Source organism: Mandrillus leucophaeus, unplaced genomic scaffold, assembly GCF_000951045.1.
Source record: "Mandrillus leucophaeus isolate KB7577 unplaced genomic scaffold, Mleu.le_1.0 Scaffold251, whole genome shotgun sequence".
NCBI lineage: Eukaryota > Metazoa > Chordata > Mammalia > Primates > Cercopithecidae > Mandrillus > Mandrillus leucophaeus.
This window is the reverse complement of record NW_012102599.1, coordinates 599971-614178: the sequence shown is the minus strand read 5'-3', so window position 1 is coordinate 614178 and position 14208 is coordinate 599971. Positions and strand designations below refer to the sequence as shown.

General features: G+C 42.2%; 1 protein-coding gene across 3 annotated transcripts in view; it reads right to left on the bottom strand.

Moving 5' to 3' along the window:
- The window catches only part of TBC1D1 (TBC1 (tre-2/USP6, BUB2, cdc16) domain family, member 1), a 247014-nt gene extending 242856 nt beyond the window's left edge, over positions 1-4158 (bottom strand). For all 3 annotated transcript variants that reach the window (XM_011983519.1, XM_011983521.1, XM_011983520.1), the window contains exon 1: positions 3646-4158. In XM_011983519.1, the coding sequence (XP_011838909.1) occupies positions 3646-4062 (417 nt within the window). In that variant the 5' untranslated portion in view covers positions 4063-4158. The remainder of the gene's footprint in view (positions 1-3645) is intronic.
- Positions 4159-14208: the final 10050 nt, after the last annotated feature.

The window sequence follows — 14208 nt, the reverse complement described above, 5'->3', positions numbered from 1 at the left end:
GTAACAGGTGATGAAACATGGTTTCACTAGCACAATCCTAAAGATCAAGCCAAATTCAAGCAATGGCTACCAAGGGCAGAAGTGGTCCAGTCAAAGCAAAAGTGGACTGGTCAAGGGCAAATGGTGGCAAACAAAATAGACATTTTGTTTGTTGACTTTCTGGAGGGCCAAAGAACGATAACATCTGTTTATCAAGAGAATGTTCTGAGAAAGTTAGCCAAAGCTTTAGCAGAAAAAGGCCTGGGACAGCTTCACCAGAGTCCTTCTCCACCATGACAATGTTCCTGCTCATTTCTCTCATCAAACAGGAGCAATTCTGCAAGAGTTTCCATGGGAAATCATGAGGCATCCACCTTACAGGCCTAATTTGACTCCTTCTGACTTCTTTTTGCTTCTCAATTTTAAAAAATCTTTAAAGAGCACCATTTTTTCTTCAATTAATAATGTAAAAAAGACTGTGTAAACATGGTTAAATTCCCAGGACCCTCAGTTCTTTAGAGATGGACTCAATGGCTGTTAACATTGCTTACAAAAGTGTCTTGAACTTGATAAAGTGTATGTTGAGAAATAAAGCTCATGTGTATATATGTTTTTTACTTTTTAATTCCATTTTTCCACAACATGTTTTGAAGTTTCCTCATATTCTATGGAACATACAATAGAAAACACAATCTCATGGCATGCTTATACAATGATTCCTTCACATGCCTCTTCTCCCGAGACATGACCCAGTGAATTAATTAGATGCTGATCAAAGGGTTTCCTCGCAGACTGTAGTTTTGTGTTTATGATGCTGGCAGTAAATGCATATGTCTTCTCTGGCAAATGCAGTTGGTGCTGACCTCATCTCTTTAGAAAAGGCCTTAACCTGGAGAATTATTTCGCCTAGCAAACGTTGTAAGTAGTCAAGAGAATGCTCCTACAGCAGATAATCCTTCGCTATGAGATACAGTGACAGTGGTGTTCCAAGAACAGAAAATCTATCATGCTGTTAGCATCATGGCCAGTGTGATTTACTGTCTTGTTTCCAACAACAAAATCACTGATTGAGGTACATACCTATGCTACAAATTATTCTTTTATAAAATGAACAGAGTAATGACAATTTGTGTTTGCAAAAATGGTATGCCAGCCAAAAATAACTTAAGAACTAATTCATATTTCAACCACGGTTTTTTAGAATATAGAGTAAGTCCAATTCTCTACTTGCGGAAAGACTGGAAGTCCCAATTACAGAATTTGGTTATAAATCTCTTTCTCTTGTCAGGCATCCGAATGACTGGCCAGAAGCCTGTTCTCAGATGGCTATAAAAGATTTTGGGAAAAAGTCAAATGTGTAAAGTGCTGAACAATGATTCCATGCAAAAACTCCCCAAGGAAACTCAGTCCAAATACTACATAGAGCTGGACTGCGGTACAGGCTGTTCAGTCCTCTCATTTTCATTCTGGAATTTGTCCAAATAATAGGAGCCATTAAGTTATACATGTCATTTTTAAAATGTTCCTCAAAGATGACCAGAATCTCATCTTTGAAAGCTGAAGATACTCATCTAGGTATCCTGTTTCTTTTTACCTAAGATGTGAAATTAAATTAGCATACAATCTGCCTCTAGTAAAATTTTCTTGAATGACAATGTTTTTATGGCTATAAATGCTTACTAAGTTTCAGGTCCAGTGATACTTCATTTAGTCTTTCCAGCAACTCTACTGGATAAATACTGTAATTATTCCCATTTAACAGATAAGAAAACAGACTCAATTGCCTGAGGCCACCCAGTTTATGGGTGCAGAAGTAGGATTAGAATACAAGAAGTTAGCCCCTCTGAATCACCAAGCCTAATGCTGTCACGCCCACTTGAGATGGATGCATGGACAATAACATGAAATGATTTATAGTATGAGAGTTTGATTCTATGAGTGAAATGGTGGTTTTGAGCTCCATATTAGCCTTTATTTCACAAAGCCTTCTCTACACTTTGGGTGTGTGTTAGGCTGTCTTCTCAGTCCTTCTGTTATGTTCTATACATGGATCATGTGGTCCTATTCCCCACTAATGCTCCTGCCTGCCTACAAGCCTCTGTTAATATCATCTCCAACAGCACCTGCAACAGCAATTCTGAATGACTAGAAGAACCAACAAATGAACAAGCAAAAGGGCATCTACTTGGTGCCAAGAACATTAATTTCTAAATAAGTTTCTTACACCCTAGAGAGTATATAAAATAACGTAATGGAGCGCAGAGAGAAAACTTCAGCATTTCTATTCAGATTTCAAACTTGAAAATATGAGAACCTTTCAAGGCTTCACTGACAGTTGACATGTGAATTGACACTTGCATTCTCACCCTGTACATGTGGCAGAAAGCTTGAGTCATATGTGACTTGCCTTGCTTGGCACCCAAAACAACGCTGAGACTCCACAGTCCATGGGGTTAGCCGTGGAGCCCTGAGCTCAACTGAGAAAGTGGCTATTTGCATTGTATTTTCAATTTTATCTCAGCTAATTCTCATAAAATGGACAAGCATCTTCAAATGAGTCCTGCCCAGAACTACAACGAATGCTAATAACAAAGCAAGCACAAATGAACAAGAAAAGAGCAGAGCTTTTACCATGTCTCATATTTTTTTTCAACCACATCATGGGCTAATAACAAGCTAATCAGATTTGACCTGAGGTTTGTGAAAGAGAAAAACACAAAGAACCCCTAATAGCATCAAACCTTAGATACATATCCACCGTTCTTATCAACGACCTTTGCCTAAGTGAACATTATGCCTTGGGAAACTGGCCAGTAGCATTTTTACACAGTTTACGAATAACTATATTTTTCTTTTCTTTTTTTTTTTTTTTTTGAGACAGCATCTCACTCTGTCGCCCAGACTGGAGTGCAGGGGCAGCGATCTCGGCTCACTGCAAGCTCCGCCTCCCAGGTTCACGCCATTCTCCTGCCTCAGCCTCCTGAGTAGCTGGGACTACAGGCGCCCACCACTGCGCCCGGCTAATTTTTTGTATTTTCAGTAGAAACGGGGTTTCACCGTGTTAGCCAGGATGGTCTCGATCACCTGATCTCGTGATCCGCCCACCTCGGCCTCCCAAAGTACTGGGATTACAGGCGTGAGCCATTGCGGCCTGCAAATAACTATATTTTTCGTAATAGGATTGCAAATGTGGAGATTTAGAACTTTGCCACTCAAAGTGCAACCTGCAAAAGGCAGAATGAGCACCTCTTGGCAGCTTGTTACAGATGTAGTCTTGGGGTCCATCCAGACCCACTGAATCAAGATTCACATTTTAACAAGATCCCCAGGTGACTCATGAGCACATTTCAGTTTGAGAAGCACGGCTTTAGAACATTCGTCTGGAATAATGTACATCTTAACACTTCTGCTCTTAATTAGTAGTTTTAGACTGATTTCTCTTGAATTTTTGAACTCAAAAACTGACAATTTCTCATATCTGTTTTCAAATGTGCTTCAAAACTATAAACTAGCACCATAAACAAAAAATTCAGCTAAGTAATCAATTTATAACTGCAGGACTAATCCCTTATTCATTTCAGCATACTTAAAATAAATTTTCTGACCCCTATACAATTAAAAACCAGCCAGCCACACCTTAGTCTTTTGGATCTCCATCTCACTTACTTTTGTTTGATCGTCGGCTTTGAACACATGGCAGATACTCTGCCGATGGACGGTGTCTTCCTTAATCAGACAAGCAAAGTAACTTGGGTCATGACTGTTGTGAATCAGTTTGTGAACATGCTGAGGCTTGCACTCAAAGATGCTGGAACAGATCAGGGGATCCCACTGTTGACTTCTCCCTGGCTCAGGTTCACATCTCAGTCCAGAGGGAGAAACGCAAAGTCGGACTTGCTTGGTTACAGGTTCCTTTCTGGAGGACTGCCTGCTGAGTCTTCGCACCTCGGCCACAACCCAGGGCAGCATGGGCATGGTGGTCAGGGAATGCACAGGCAGGGAGCCCACCAGCTGCAGGCCAAAGTCCACCGAGACCTCGTTAGGAAGCGGATGTTTCCTTGCCGTGAATGTTATTGGTTCCATCTTGGGAAGGGTCTGGGAACTCAGCAAAACAGTTACCGCTGTTTTTCTGTTTTAGATCAAGCAATCTATTTTACACACTTCATATGCAGAAACCTGGGGGAGGAAACCAGAGGCATTAGAATTTAATGAAGTCATAGCAATAGCTACCTTCAAAGGGCTATTATTTCAGAAGAACTCAAAAGCCTGAAACCCAAATGTAGTAAGAGGTTCAAATAAGCTCCTCTGCCTAGACAGAGCTTTCTGAAAATTGTATTCCACATAAAACCTGGTCACGGCATAACTGTCACACTCATTACAGGTAACAAAGAGTCCACTGGGAAACTATTATGAAACATAAGCCTCCTAAAGCCAACAAAGGCCCCCATGATAGAAGATGACACAGTGCTACTCTGAGAGCATTAAACCTCATTGTATTATTTAACATATATTTCAATAAATTTTTAAAAGATAGTCAAATTCAGTATAAGTGACTTCCCCAAGAAATAACTCTTATGGGAAGAAATAGCTGCTATCATCACCATAGTCTACTGAACCAGATCAGTTTTAAACAACTGATCTGGGACAAGTAATATCACATACGATATTACTCACATTTTAAAAGACTCAGCCAGGTAGTCTAGAGGTTCTGAATCACAAATCCACCTTCCATTAACATGTATTCACTGCCTATTATGTTGCAAACATTGTCTTAAACATTGTTTTATTCAATTCATGTGCTATATGCTATCACCCCAACACCTGGCTTCTTCTCATCAATAGATATCAATGTTAGGCCAGGTGCAGTGGCTCACACCTGTAATCCCAGCACTCTGGGAGGCCAAGATAGGTGGATCACCTGAGGTCAGGAGTTTGAGACCAGCCTGGCCAACATGGTGAAACCCCATCTCTACAAAAAATACAAAAATTAGCCTGGTGTGGTGGTAGGTGCCTGTAATCCCAGCTACTCAGGAGGCTGAGGCACGAGAATTGTTTGAACCCGGGAGGCAGAGGCTGCAGCAAGCCCTGGGTAACAGAGTGAGACCCTCTAAAAAAAAAAAAAAAAAAAAAAAACCTGCTTCTGCCAAACCCAAACCCAAACCCAAACTCCCTCAACTACATTTCTCTGTGTTCTTTCTTTCTTTCTTTCTTTTTGAGACAGGGTCTCGCTCTATTGCCCAGGCTGGAGTGCAGTGGCACGATCGTGGCTCACTGCAACCTCCACCTCCTGGGTTCAAGCAATTCTCCTGTCTCAGCCTCCCAAATAGCTGGGATTACAGGCATGCACCACCATACCTGGCTAATTTTTGTATTTTTAGTAGAGACAGGGTTTCACCATGTTGGCCAGGCTGGTCTCGAACTCCTGGCCTCAAGTGATCCGCCCACCTTGGCCTCCCAAAGTGCTGGGATTATAGGCATGAGCCACAGTGCCCAGCCCTTCTCTGTTTTCAACAACCACGTCTGATGTATCCTAACGCCTTCTTGTACCATTGGATGACAAAACCCTTTTGTTCAAAGCTGAGTTGTCTGTGGGATCTCAAGCCCTATTCTTTACTCACTTGCTCCCTGGATCTTTAGTCTCTCCTGTATCCACTCCCTTCCCCTGCGCCTGCCTCACTCCCCTAGCATACAGACAAATGCTAAGGTGACACTCCACCAAGGCAGGCACTGCATCTGTCTGATTCACTGCTATCTCCTTTGTGTCTGCCATAGTGCCTGACTCAAAGAAGGGATTCAATAAGTATTTTAAAAGAATAACTGAGGTCTCTCCAATCAAAAAAAAAAAAAAAAAGATATTTCTTTTGATTTCAAACTTCCCTTGGCCATGGCTCTTTCTCTTCCTTCCCTCCAAGGTAAGGTCTACACTTACTGTCTCCACTTCCTATTGACCATCCATTCCTGGTTTGTAAGGCCTGGTTTGCACTAGGGATCCACTGAAATTCTGTTAAGGTTGCCCAGGTCCTCAAGGTTGTACAATTTAAAGGGGGCTATTTAGTCCCTGACTGCCGTTCGTGCTGATGAATTTCTCAATCTTGGCCACACCTTCCTTCTTGAAACTCTTCTGGTTCTCATCTTACCTTTCTGGTTGTTTCTTTTCACATACTTCAAAGGCTTTTTTTCTTCCTATGTTTGACTTCATCGTCTCCCCTCATTCTACCTGCTGTTTTGGATAATCTTACCTACTCTTTTGGTGTCAAGCACCACATTCTGATCATCCTGCTGCTGCTGATCAGTGTGTGACTTCTACCACACACTTTGCGTATGTTGTCTCCTTTAACCTTCATAACAGCCTTGTCCACTACAGCCCACTATTATGAACTAGGAAACTGAAGCCTGGAGAGCTTGAGTCACTTATCACAGGGGATGGGGGGCAATTTGCACTTGACCCTAAAGCCCATCCCCTTGACTGCTGCACAAGAATGCATCTACCACATACACCCTAATGATGCCCAAGTGATCTGCTCCCACGGAAGCCTCCTTCCTGAGTTCCAGATGCATACAGGCCATTAAATATTTCTATCTGGATAGCCTATAGGCTCCTAGGTCTCAATTTAGTTATTTTTAAAGCTAACTCCGTCTCATCCCCCTCCTTCCCAGAATTTTTTTCCCCTCCTATACGCTGTATCTAGGTGAATAGCATCACTATTCACTGAATGGCCAAGGGGTCATTCAGATTCCTTCTTCATCCTATTGCTACCTCTGACTCCACCATCCACTCTTTCTTTTTTCTCCTAGAGAAAAGGTGCCCCATCCTTCAATCCACCCGTCACATATTTCCTGGAGTAACTTAATCAACACAAGATTTCTCATGTCACTGCTAAAAATTCTCTAATAACTCCCCGTATACAATTCTCGGGAATCTGGCTCTGTCTATATCTCCAACTTTATATTCTCCCCTAAAATGACCTCCTTGGTGCACCTTTTGGCTCTGAAGATAGAGAACTAGTTATGGTTCCCCATACAAAATGTGATTTCTTATGCCTCTGAGCCATGGAGCATGCTGTTCCTCTCTCCTCAGAATGTAATCCCTGCCACAAACTGCAGAGGGTCTGAGATTTTACCTTACTTGCAAACTAACATGTTAGCCTGCCACAAGTTAGCCTGCTGGTAGAAAACATGAGATTCCTGGGTTGGAGACGAAGGACAATTTATTACTCGGAGCAGTCACAGTAGCCAGACCGTCAGCATTTGTGTTGGTTCCCTGACACCCAATTCCCAGAGGTCAGGTGACATCTGTATCATGGTGGGTTACGGGAAAGGAAGCTGAGTTTAGGGAGCCGGAATATTTTACAGTGGGAAGTACAGGAAGCAAGCATGTCTGCCCTTTGCTGCAGAGAAGACTCTATTTCTATCTTCCATGACTGTTTGCTGTAGAAACATGATGGAAAAGGTAGTTTGGAACACAGGCACTCAATGCCCTGCTCACAAGATGTGGTAGAAACAGGAAGGACCCATGGAGAGTCATCTCCCAACAGTCCCCATCCTTGTCTTCTATTTCCAACTGGTACTTAAGTCCTACTTCAGGCAACTACCACCTCTTTTCTCCAAGGTGTTTTAGCGCATGCATCAGCAGGCATTTCTGAACTTGCTACCCAATCACCATATTCGAGAGTTTGAATAGGTGTCCCTCAAGAAGACCATAAGCTTCTTGAACTCTTAAGGTTTGGGGTTTCCAAAATCAGTACTCAAATTTTAAACCTTTTCTGAACTGGAACTGAAGTCTATTCTTTTTACTCTATGTTTTTCTGTATAATATATATGCACAATGCTAAGAGCAAATTTTTTAATATAATGTGAACATAATTCATAGCTAATTTTTTTTCAAATGTTCAAGAAATAAAAAATAAAGCAATACTTTATTTACAGCTCAGGCATTTCATGAAATTAAAGTCCCTGACTACATTTTAAAGCACAGCTTCTCCTAATAATGAAAACGGACTTGAAGTTCATATAATCCCATAAATAATGATCTCTCTTTCTCTTTATTCTCTCTCTCACAGGTGAAAAAGACATTAAATGTCTGGATCAACTTCTACTCCTGTAACAGAATCTGTTTCATGTTCTAACTGTTGACAGCTGCTAATCCCAAAACATGTTTAAAGAAGCACTAGAATTATTACAAAGGATAAATCTGAGCTCTATCAATTATTTTAGATGAAGCAGTTATTAATATAGTGGCAACAAGCATAGCAGAATTACGTTCAATTTCCTTCTTAGAGTATAGATGTACACAGTACAAAAATAACTCAGTCACTTAAATCAGTTGATAATAATCAGTCATCAAATGAGTCCTGCCCTTTCACTGACGAAACTATTTGAATGCCTAAAGTTTTTGCTTTTCAGCCAGCTGTAGCATGTTCTTAGCTTCTCTGTAAAAGGTAGATTAGACCTTAGCACTGTTCATAAACTATCAAATAATAGGTTCTACCTCCAACATAGCCATAATTATTTATAAGCAATTCAGATTCTGCTAATATAAGATTCAGGGTAACTTAGATCCACCTGGTGAGTTTCTACATTACTTGTCAATAAAAAGTTCCATAACAGAGATAAACTATGTAAATAATATTAGGGATTTGGTGCAAAAGTAACTGCAATTTTTGCCATTAAAAGGAATGGCAAAAACTGGCCGGGCGCGGTGGCTCAAGCCTGTAATCCCAGCACTTTGGGAGGCCGAGACGGGTGGATCACGAGGTCAGGAGATCAAGACCATCCTGGCTAACACGGTGAAACCCCGTCTCTACTAAAAAATACAAAAAACTAGCCGGGCGATGTGGTGGACACCTGTAGTCCCAGCTACTCGGGAGGCTGAGGCAGAAGAATGGCGTGAACCCGGGAGGCGGAGCTTGCAGTGAGCTGAGATCCGGCCACTGCAACAGAGCGAGACTCCGTCTCGAAAAAAAAAAAAAAAAAAAAGGAATGGCAAAAACTGTAATTACTTCTGCACCAGTTTAATATTAACAAACCATTCGATTATTTTTTAAAGCCATCTCAATCCACATTATTTGCACTCAACCTTTGACCTTTCTTTAAGCCCCAAATAGAACCTCCTATTCCAAGGAGAACTGTTATGTTTCATACCCTCAGCAAGAAATACTGTGATTCCAATGAGCTTCTAGTGATGTTCTTGTTAGTAGGGTTGTCTGTATACACGCCCTATCCCTCTACAGAGAACCTTTGTATTCTGCACAACTCCTACCTAGCACAGTCTTTAAACATAGTAGCTACCCAAGACACAAAGATGTCCTTTATTAGAACAGTTTCAATAATCTTGTTCATGTGTCCTGCTATGCTACATACCTCTGGCAGCATACACTTAGAATCATAACATTTTAAAGTTAACAAGGTCCTTTTAAAGCCATTTAGAAATTTCCCTAATATTTGAAATGAGGCAACTGGATTCTGGAAAAGTTAAGTGGCTTGTCCAAATTTAGTGACAGAATGGGGACAATCCAAGTCCCTGACTCCCATCCAAGTGCTGCAGAGAACCCCAACTTCCTCATGGAAACACTTTCAAGTGTAAAGTTGAAAAAGCAAGTTACTCAGCTTCTTCAAATCTTGTTTATTCTTATAAGAGAATGGAACAAGATCATCCCCAAGTTTTCTTCCATCTCTCAAATCTGGCAAATCTTATTTTCATAATGTATAATACCAAATGTCCCCAACATTGTGTGGGGATAGAAAGCTGCTCCCATTTTCCCTTCAAGAACAAAAATGTGGGGGAGGTACATGAAGAAATGATGGGAATTATTGATCAGGAAGTGAGAGAAGCAAGGGGAGGTATTAGTAAGCTGCTTATTGGGAACCCCCTTTCTTCCTACCCCCCCTCCACTCCTTCACAGCAAACCACAGAGAGCAGGATGGGGACTTTCCAGTAACTAACAATACACCAGCCTGTGCAGTTTCAGCCCTCACCTTCTCAGAATGCTGGTGGCAGCAGGGAGGGAGAGGAGAAAGGATGAATGGAGGGGTGTTAGTGGCCTCTAGCTTTAGGCCACATTAGGAACCGGCCAATATTGATTAGCTGTTGGGGACACCAGAATGGACAGAAAGTCCCCAGGCAACTACTCACATTGCTCTGTGAATCAGTGGTTTAATTTCTCTGTTCTTTATGCCAGATGGAGTGGGCAGGCACCTGAACAGAATTATACTGCAACCTGAAGTGCTCTAATCCCATGCACTAGGCTCACTGGCCTGGCTACACTCTTCATCCACTTCCTCCACAGGATTCCACCCCAGCGGGAGCAGTGTGTTCCTCACCCAGGAATCCCACAGGGACCAACAACCCTTGGAGCAGAGGCTGTTTCACCATCGCATGGAGCTCCTGAAACCGGTGGTTCTAAATGTTTTCATCATCAAGGATGTTTAGTACTGGGGTGTGCCTCTCTAATTTGACCTGTAAAGTAATGATGCTTTTGAATGACTTCTTTCTCATGTAAATTATTGTTACTATTTGAGACAGAATCTCACTCTGTCACCCAGGCTGTAGTGCAGTGGCGTGATCTCAGCTCACTACATCCTCTGCCCCCCGGGTTCAAACAATTCTCCTGCCTCAGTAGCTGGGATTACAGGTGTGCGCTACCACGCCCGGCTAATTTTTGTATTTTTGGTAGAGGGGTTTCGTCATGTTGGCCAGGCTGATCTCCAACTCCTGACCTCAAGTGATCTGCCGGCCTCGGCCTCCCAAAGTGCTGGGATTACAGGCACGAGTCATATAAATTAGAGCCAACTCGAGGCTAGTCTTTTAGAATGGCACTGTCACTTCTTATATTCTCTTCATTGCACAGGAAAAAGGGTGGGAAATGGGGAAGGGTCCTAGCTGGCCCTCAGAGATTATGTATAACCCTCCCACCTGTAGGGTTCCTTTAAGTTATTCTGCTAAAAGTAAAAAGAATAGTTATCAACACATTGTCATCGTGTGTTTATTAACTGATTTAACTTACAAAACGTTGGACAATAAGGAATATTATTGAATAGTGGCACAGAGAAGTGAGGTCACCTGTCCAAGGCCATACTATAAGAAGTGGCAGAGTTGGGATTTGAACCCAGGCCCTTTGACTCCAGAGTTTTCTTGCTCTTAACCTCTTTGCTAGAGTAATATCTGTTGACCACCTACCACTTCATGGACATTTTACATTCATGATCTTCTGTACGTTCACAACGCTGAGAAGTAGGTTTTGTCACCCTCATTTTACCAAAGGATTCCCTCACTAATAAATTGTGAAGGCGGGATTTGAATCCATATCTGTCTTATCTACGTACTTCTGTTGTTTCCCATAGATGATATTCAAAGATCCCATAGATCTTTAGATGGGAATAACCCTCAAATATCTTTCTAGTGGATTAGCTAGGTTGTTCTATCTAAATTTTGCTTGGCCTCAGCAATCCAAACCTAACATCAAAATTATACTCTAAAGGTATAAAATAAACAAACACAATAATAGCAATAAATAATATTGAGTGCTCACTGTGTACCAGGCACTGTTTTCTAAGCACTTTGCTTATATAAATTCACTAATTCTGACAACGAACCCATAGGGCTTACCTAATTCAGAAGTTTAGATTTGCTGATTATATAAAATGTGCTGTTAAACAAATGCATTTTCTTTTAATAAGAGAAAAATAGTTGTTGCTCATCTCAAAGGAGACAGGCACACTCAACATTAAATGCCTCTTTGTTGGTGCTAAAATGTATTTCCTACATTCTGCACAGTTTCATAGAAACCCTCATATCAAGAGTTTTTCAGTTGGCCCAAATATGACAAATCTTTTTCTAAACATCTGAAATCTGAAAAGGGACACATTGCCCCTGCATCTAAGACCTCATCAAATGGAACTTTTGGCTTAGAAATGTCAAAAACCTGCTGGGCGCCATGGCTCACATCTGTAATCTCAGCACTTTGGGAGGCCAAGGTGGTGGATCACGAGGTCGGGAGTTCAAGACCAGCTTGGCCAAGATGGTGAAACCCTGCCTCTTCTAAAAATTACAAAAATTAGCCAGCCGTGGTAGAGCATGCCTGTAGTCCCAGCTACTCGGGAGGCTGAGGCAGAGAATCACTTGAATCTGGGAGGTGAAGCTTGCAGTGAGCCGAGATCACGCCACTGCACTCCAGCCTGAGCGACACAGCAAGACTCCATTTCAAAAAAAAAAAAAAGTAAAAAATCTTGAAGATGAAAACCTTGATGTCTTTTGTGAAGAATCTGGTTTAAAGATCTTTGTTATTGGAATATGGGGTTGGAAAGGAAGAAAAGTCAGTGAAGGAAATTGTAAGGTAATGGTTCTCACTGAAAACCTAAATCCTTCGTCACCACTACAGGGATGCAAACCCCAACACTGCTCTGCTGCTGGACTCAGTGGCACGATCACGTTTCACAGCAACCTCCGCCTCCCAGCTTCAAGCCATTCTCCTGCTTCTGCCTCCCAAATAGCTGGGACTACAGGCACATGCCACCATGCCAGGCTAGTTTTTGTATACCTATATTTTTGTCGAGACAGTTTTGCCATGTTGGCCAGACTGGTCTCAAACTCCTGACCTCAAGTGATCCACCTGCCTTGGACTCCCAAAGTGCTGGGATTATACGCATGAGCCACCATGCCTGGCCGTGGACTCAGTCATTTTAATGAGCAGATTTTACTTCTCAAGTTTAATGACCAGGAGATGAAACCTGCTGAGAAATATATAAAACATTGAAACTAACCTGATCATTAAACTTGAGAAGGCCAGCACGGTAGACCAGAAAAGGGCAAAACAAATGATCCTGAGGCACTCACACATACACACGAGGTCCCCAAATGGGCTGTGATACATTTTCAGTTCTCTGGGCATCTGAAAAGAGTGAAAACTGGGGACCTACAGAGAAATGCTGTGGAGAGAGTAGGAAGGGCTTCCGGGAGCTGCCATTCTGTCAGATCAAATTAAAAGCATGCTCAAAGACACAATCCTCTTGAGCCCCTTGCTCTCCTCCCTACCACCTACTCTGCCAGAAAGCTAGTGGCCAACAAAGCAGGCAGCTGTGGTACCTACTCTAGGCACCAAGACAACTGAAGATGCTGCTGTGAACACAGAAGAGGTAACAGCCATGCTGCTTGGTTCAGGCTCCCCACTGCTTGCCATGGTACATCCTAGAAGATCCTAGAAGATCTGGACCACAAAGGAGCCACCCACCCACATCTGGCTCTGCACAGGGGTACATCTCATTGTGATCGCAGACTTCCTTGTCAGAGCTGCCTTCTAGGGAAGTGGGGGACAGGGATTATTATCAGCTGGATAATAAGGAAGAAGGGGCAAGCTCTATTGCTTCAGAGTTGCACGTTTCCTCCTAATACCCACTAGTATTTTGACAAACTATGCCTTATTGGACACCAGGTCAACACTGCATGACTGCCACCCAACCAGAAATGCTGTCATGGTGAAAAGGGGAAGCCCCAGCACTCTCAGTGGGGTAGATAACAATAGACTATGACAAGGAGACGTGTTTGCAACATTTTCCTTTGAAAACATAATGTAATAATTTATAACTACACCAGTGATTTTTTTTCCCATTCTCCTGGTTTGCAAATGACTGGACAAATCCACATCAAAGAAATGATTTTAATTATCACCTGATGATTTTATTTCCTGCTTTGAACCACTTAGTCCCTTCCATGTCTCCTTACACTCAATATTGTTAGAATACTCTACTTGTGTTCACTTCAGACAATATCCCCTAAACTCTTCTTTTTTAAGAGATGGGATCTCACTTTGTCACCTAGGCTCCACTGAGGTGGCACAGTCATAGCTCACTACAGCCTCGAACTCCTGGGCTCAAGTGATCCTCCTGGCTCAGCCTCCCAAGTAGCTGGGACTACAGGTGGGTGCCACCACCCCTAGCTCATGTAAAAAATTTTTGTAGAGATGGGGTCTCAATATCTTTCTTGAACTCTTGGGCTCAAACGATCCTCCTGCCTCAGCCTCCCAAAGTGTGGGGATTACAAGTGTAAGACACTGCTCCTGGCCTAAACATTTTATATGATACCTTTTAACTCACAGCTGTGGCTACTATCCAGTAGCGACATGTTATGTCAATGGTTACTTATAGATAAATCTGGAGAGAAAGCACTTGTTGGGGTCTTATTTTTCTATAACATGCCAGAAAAAAATAACAGGAAACAGGCAGACTGTGAGACTA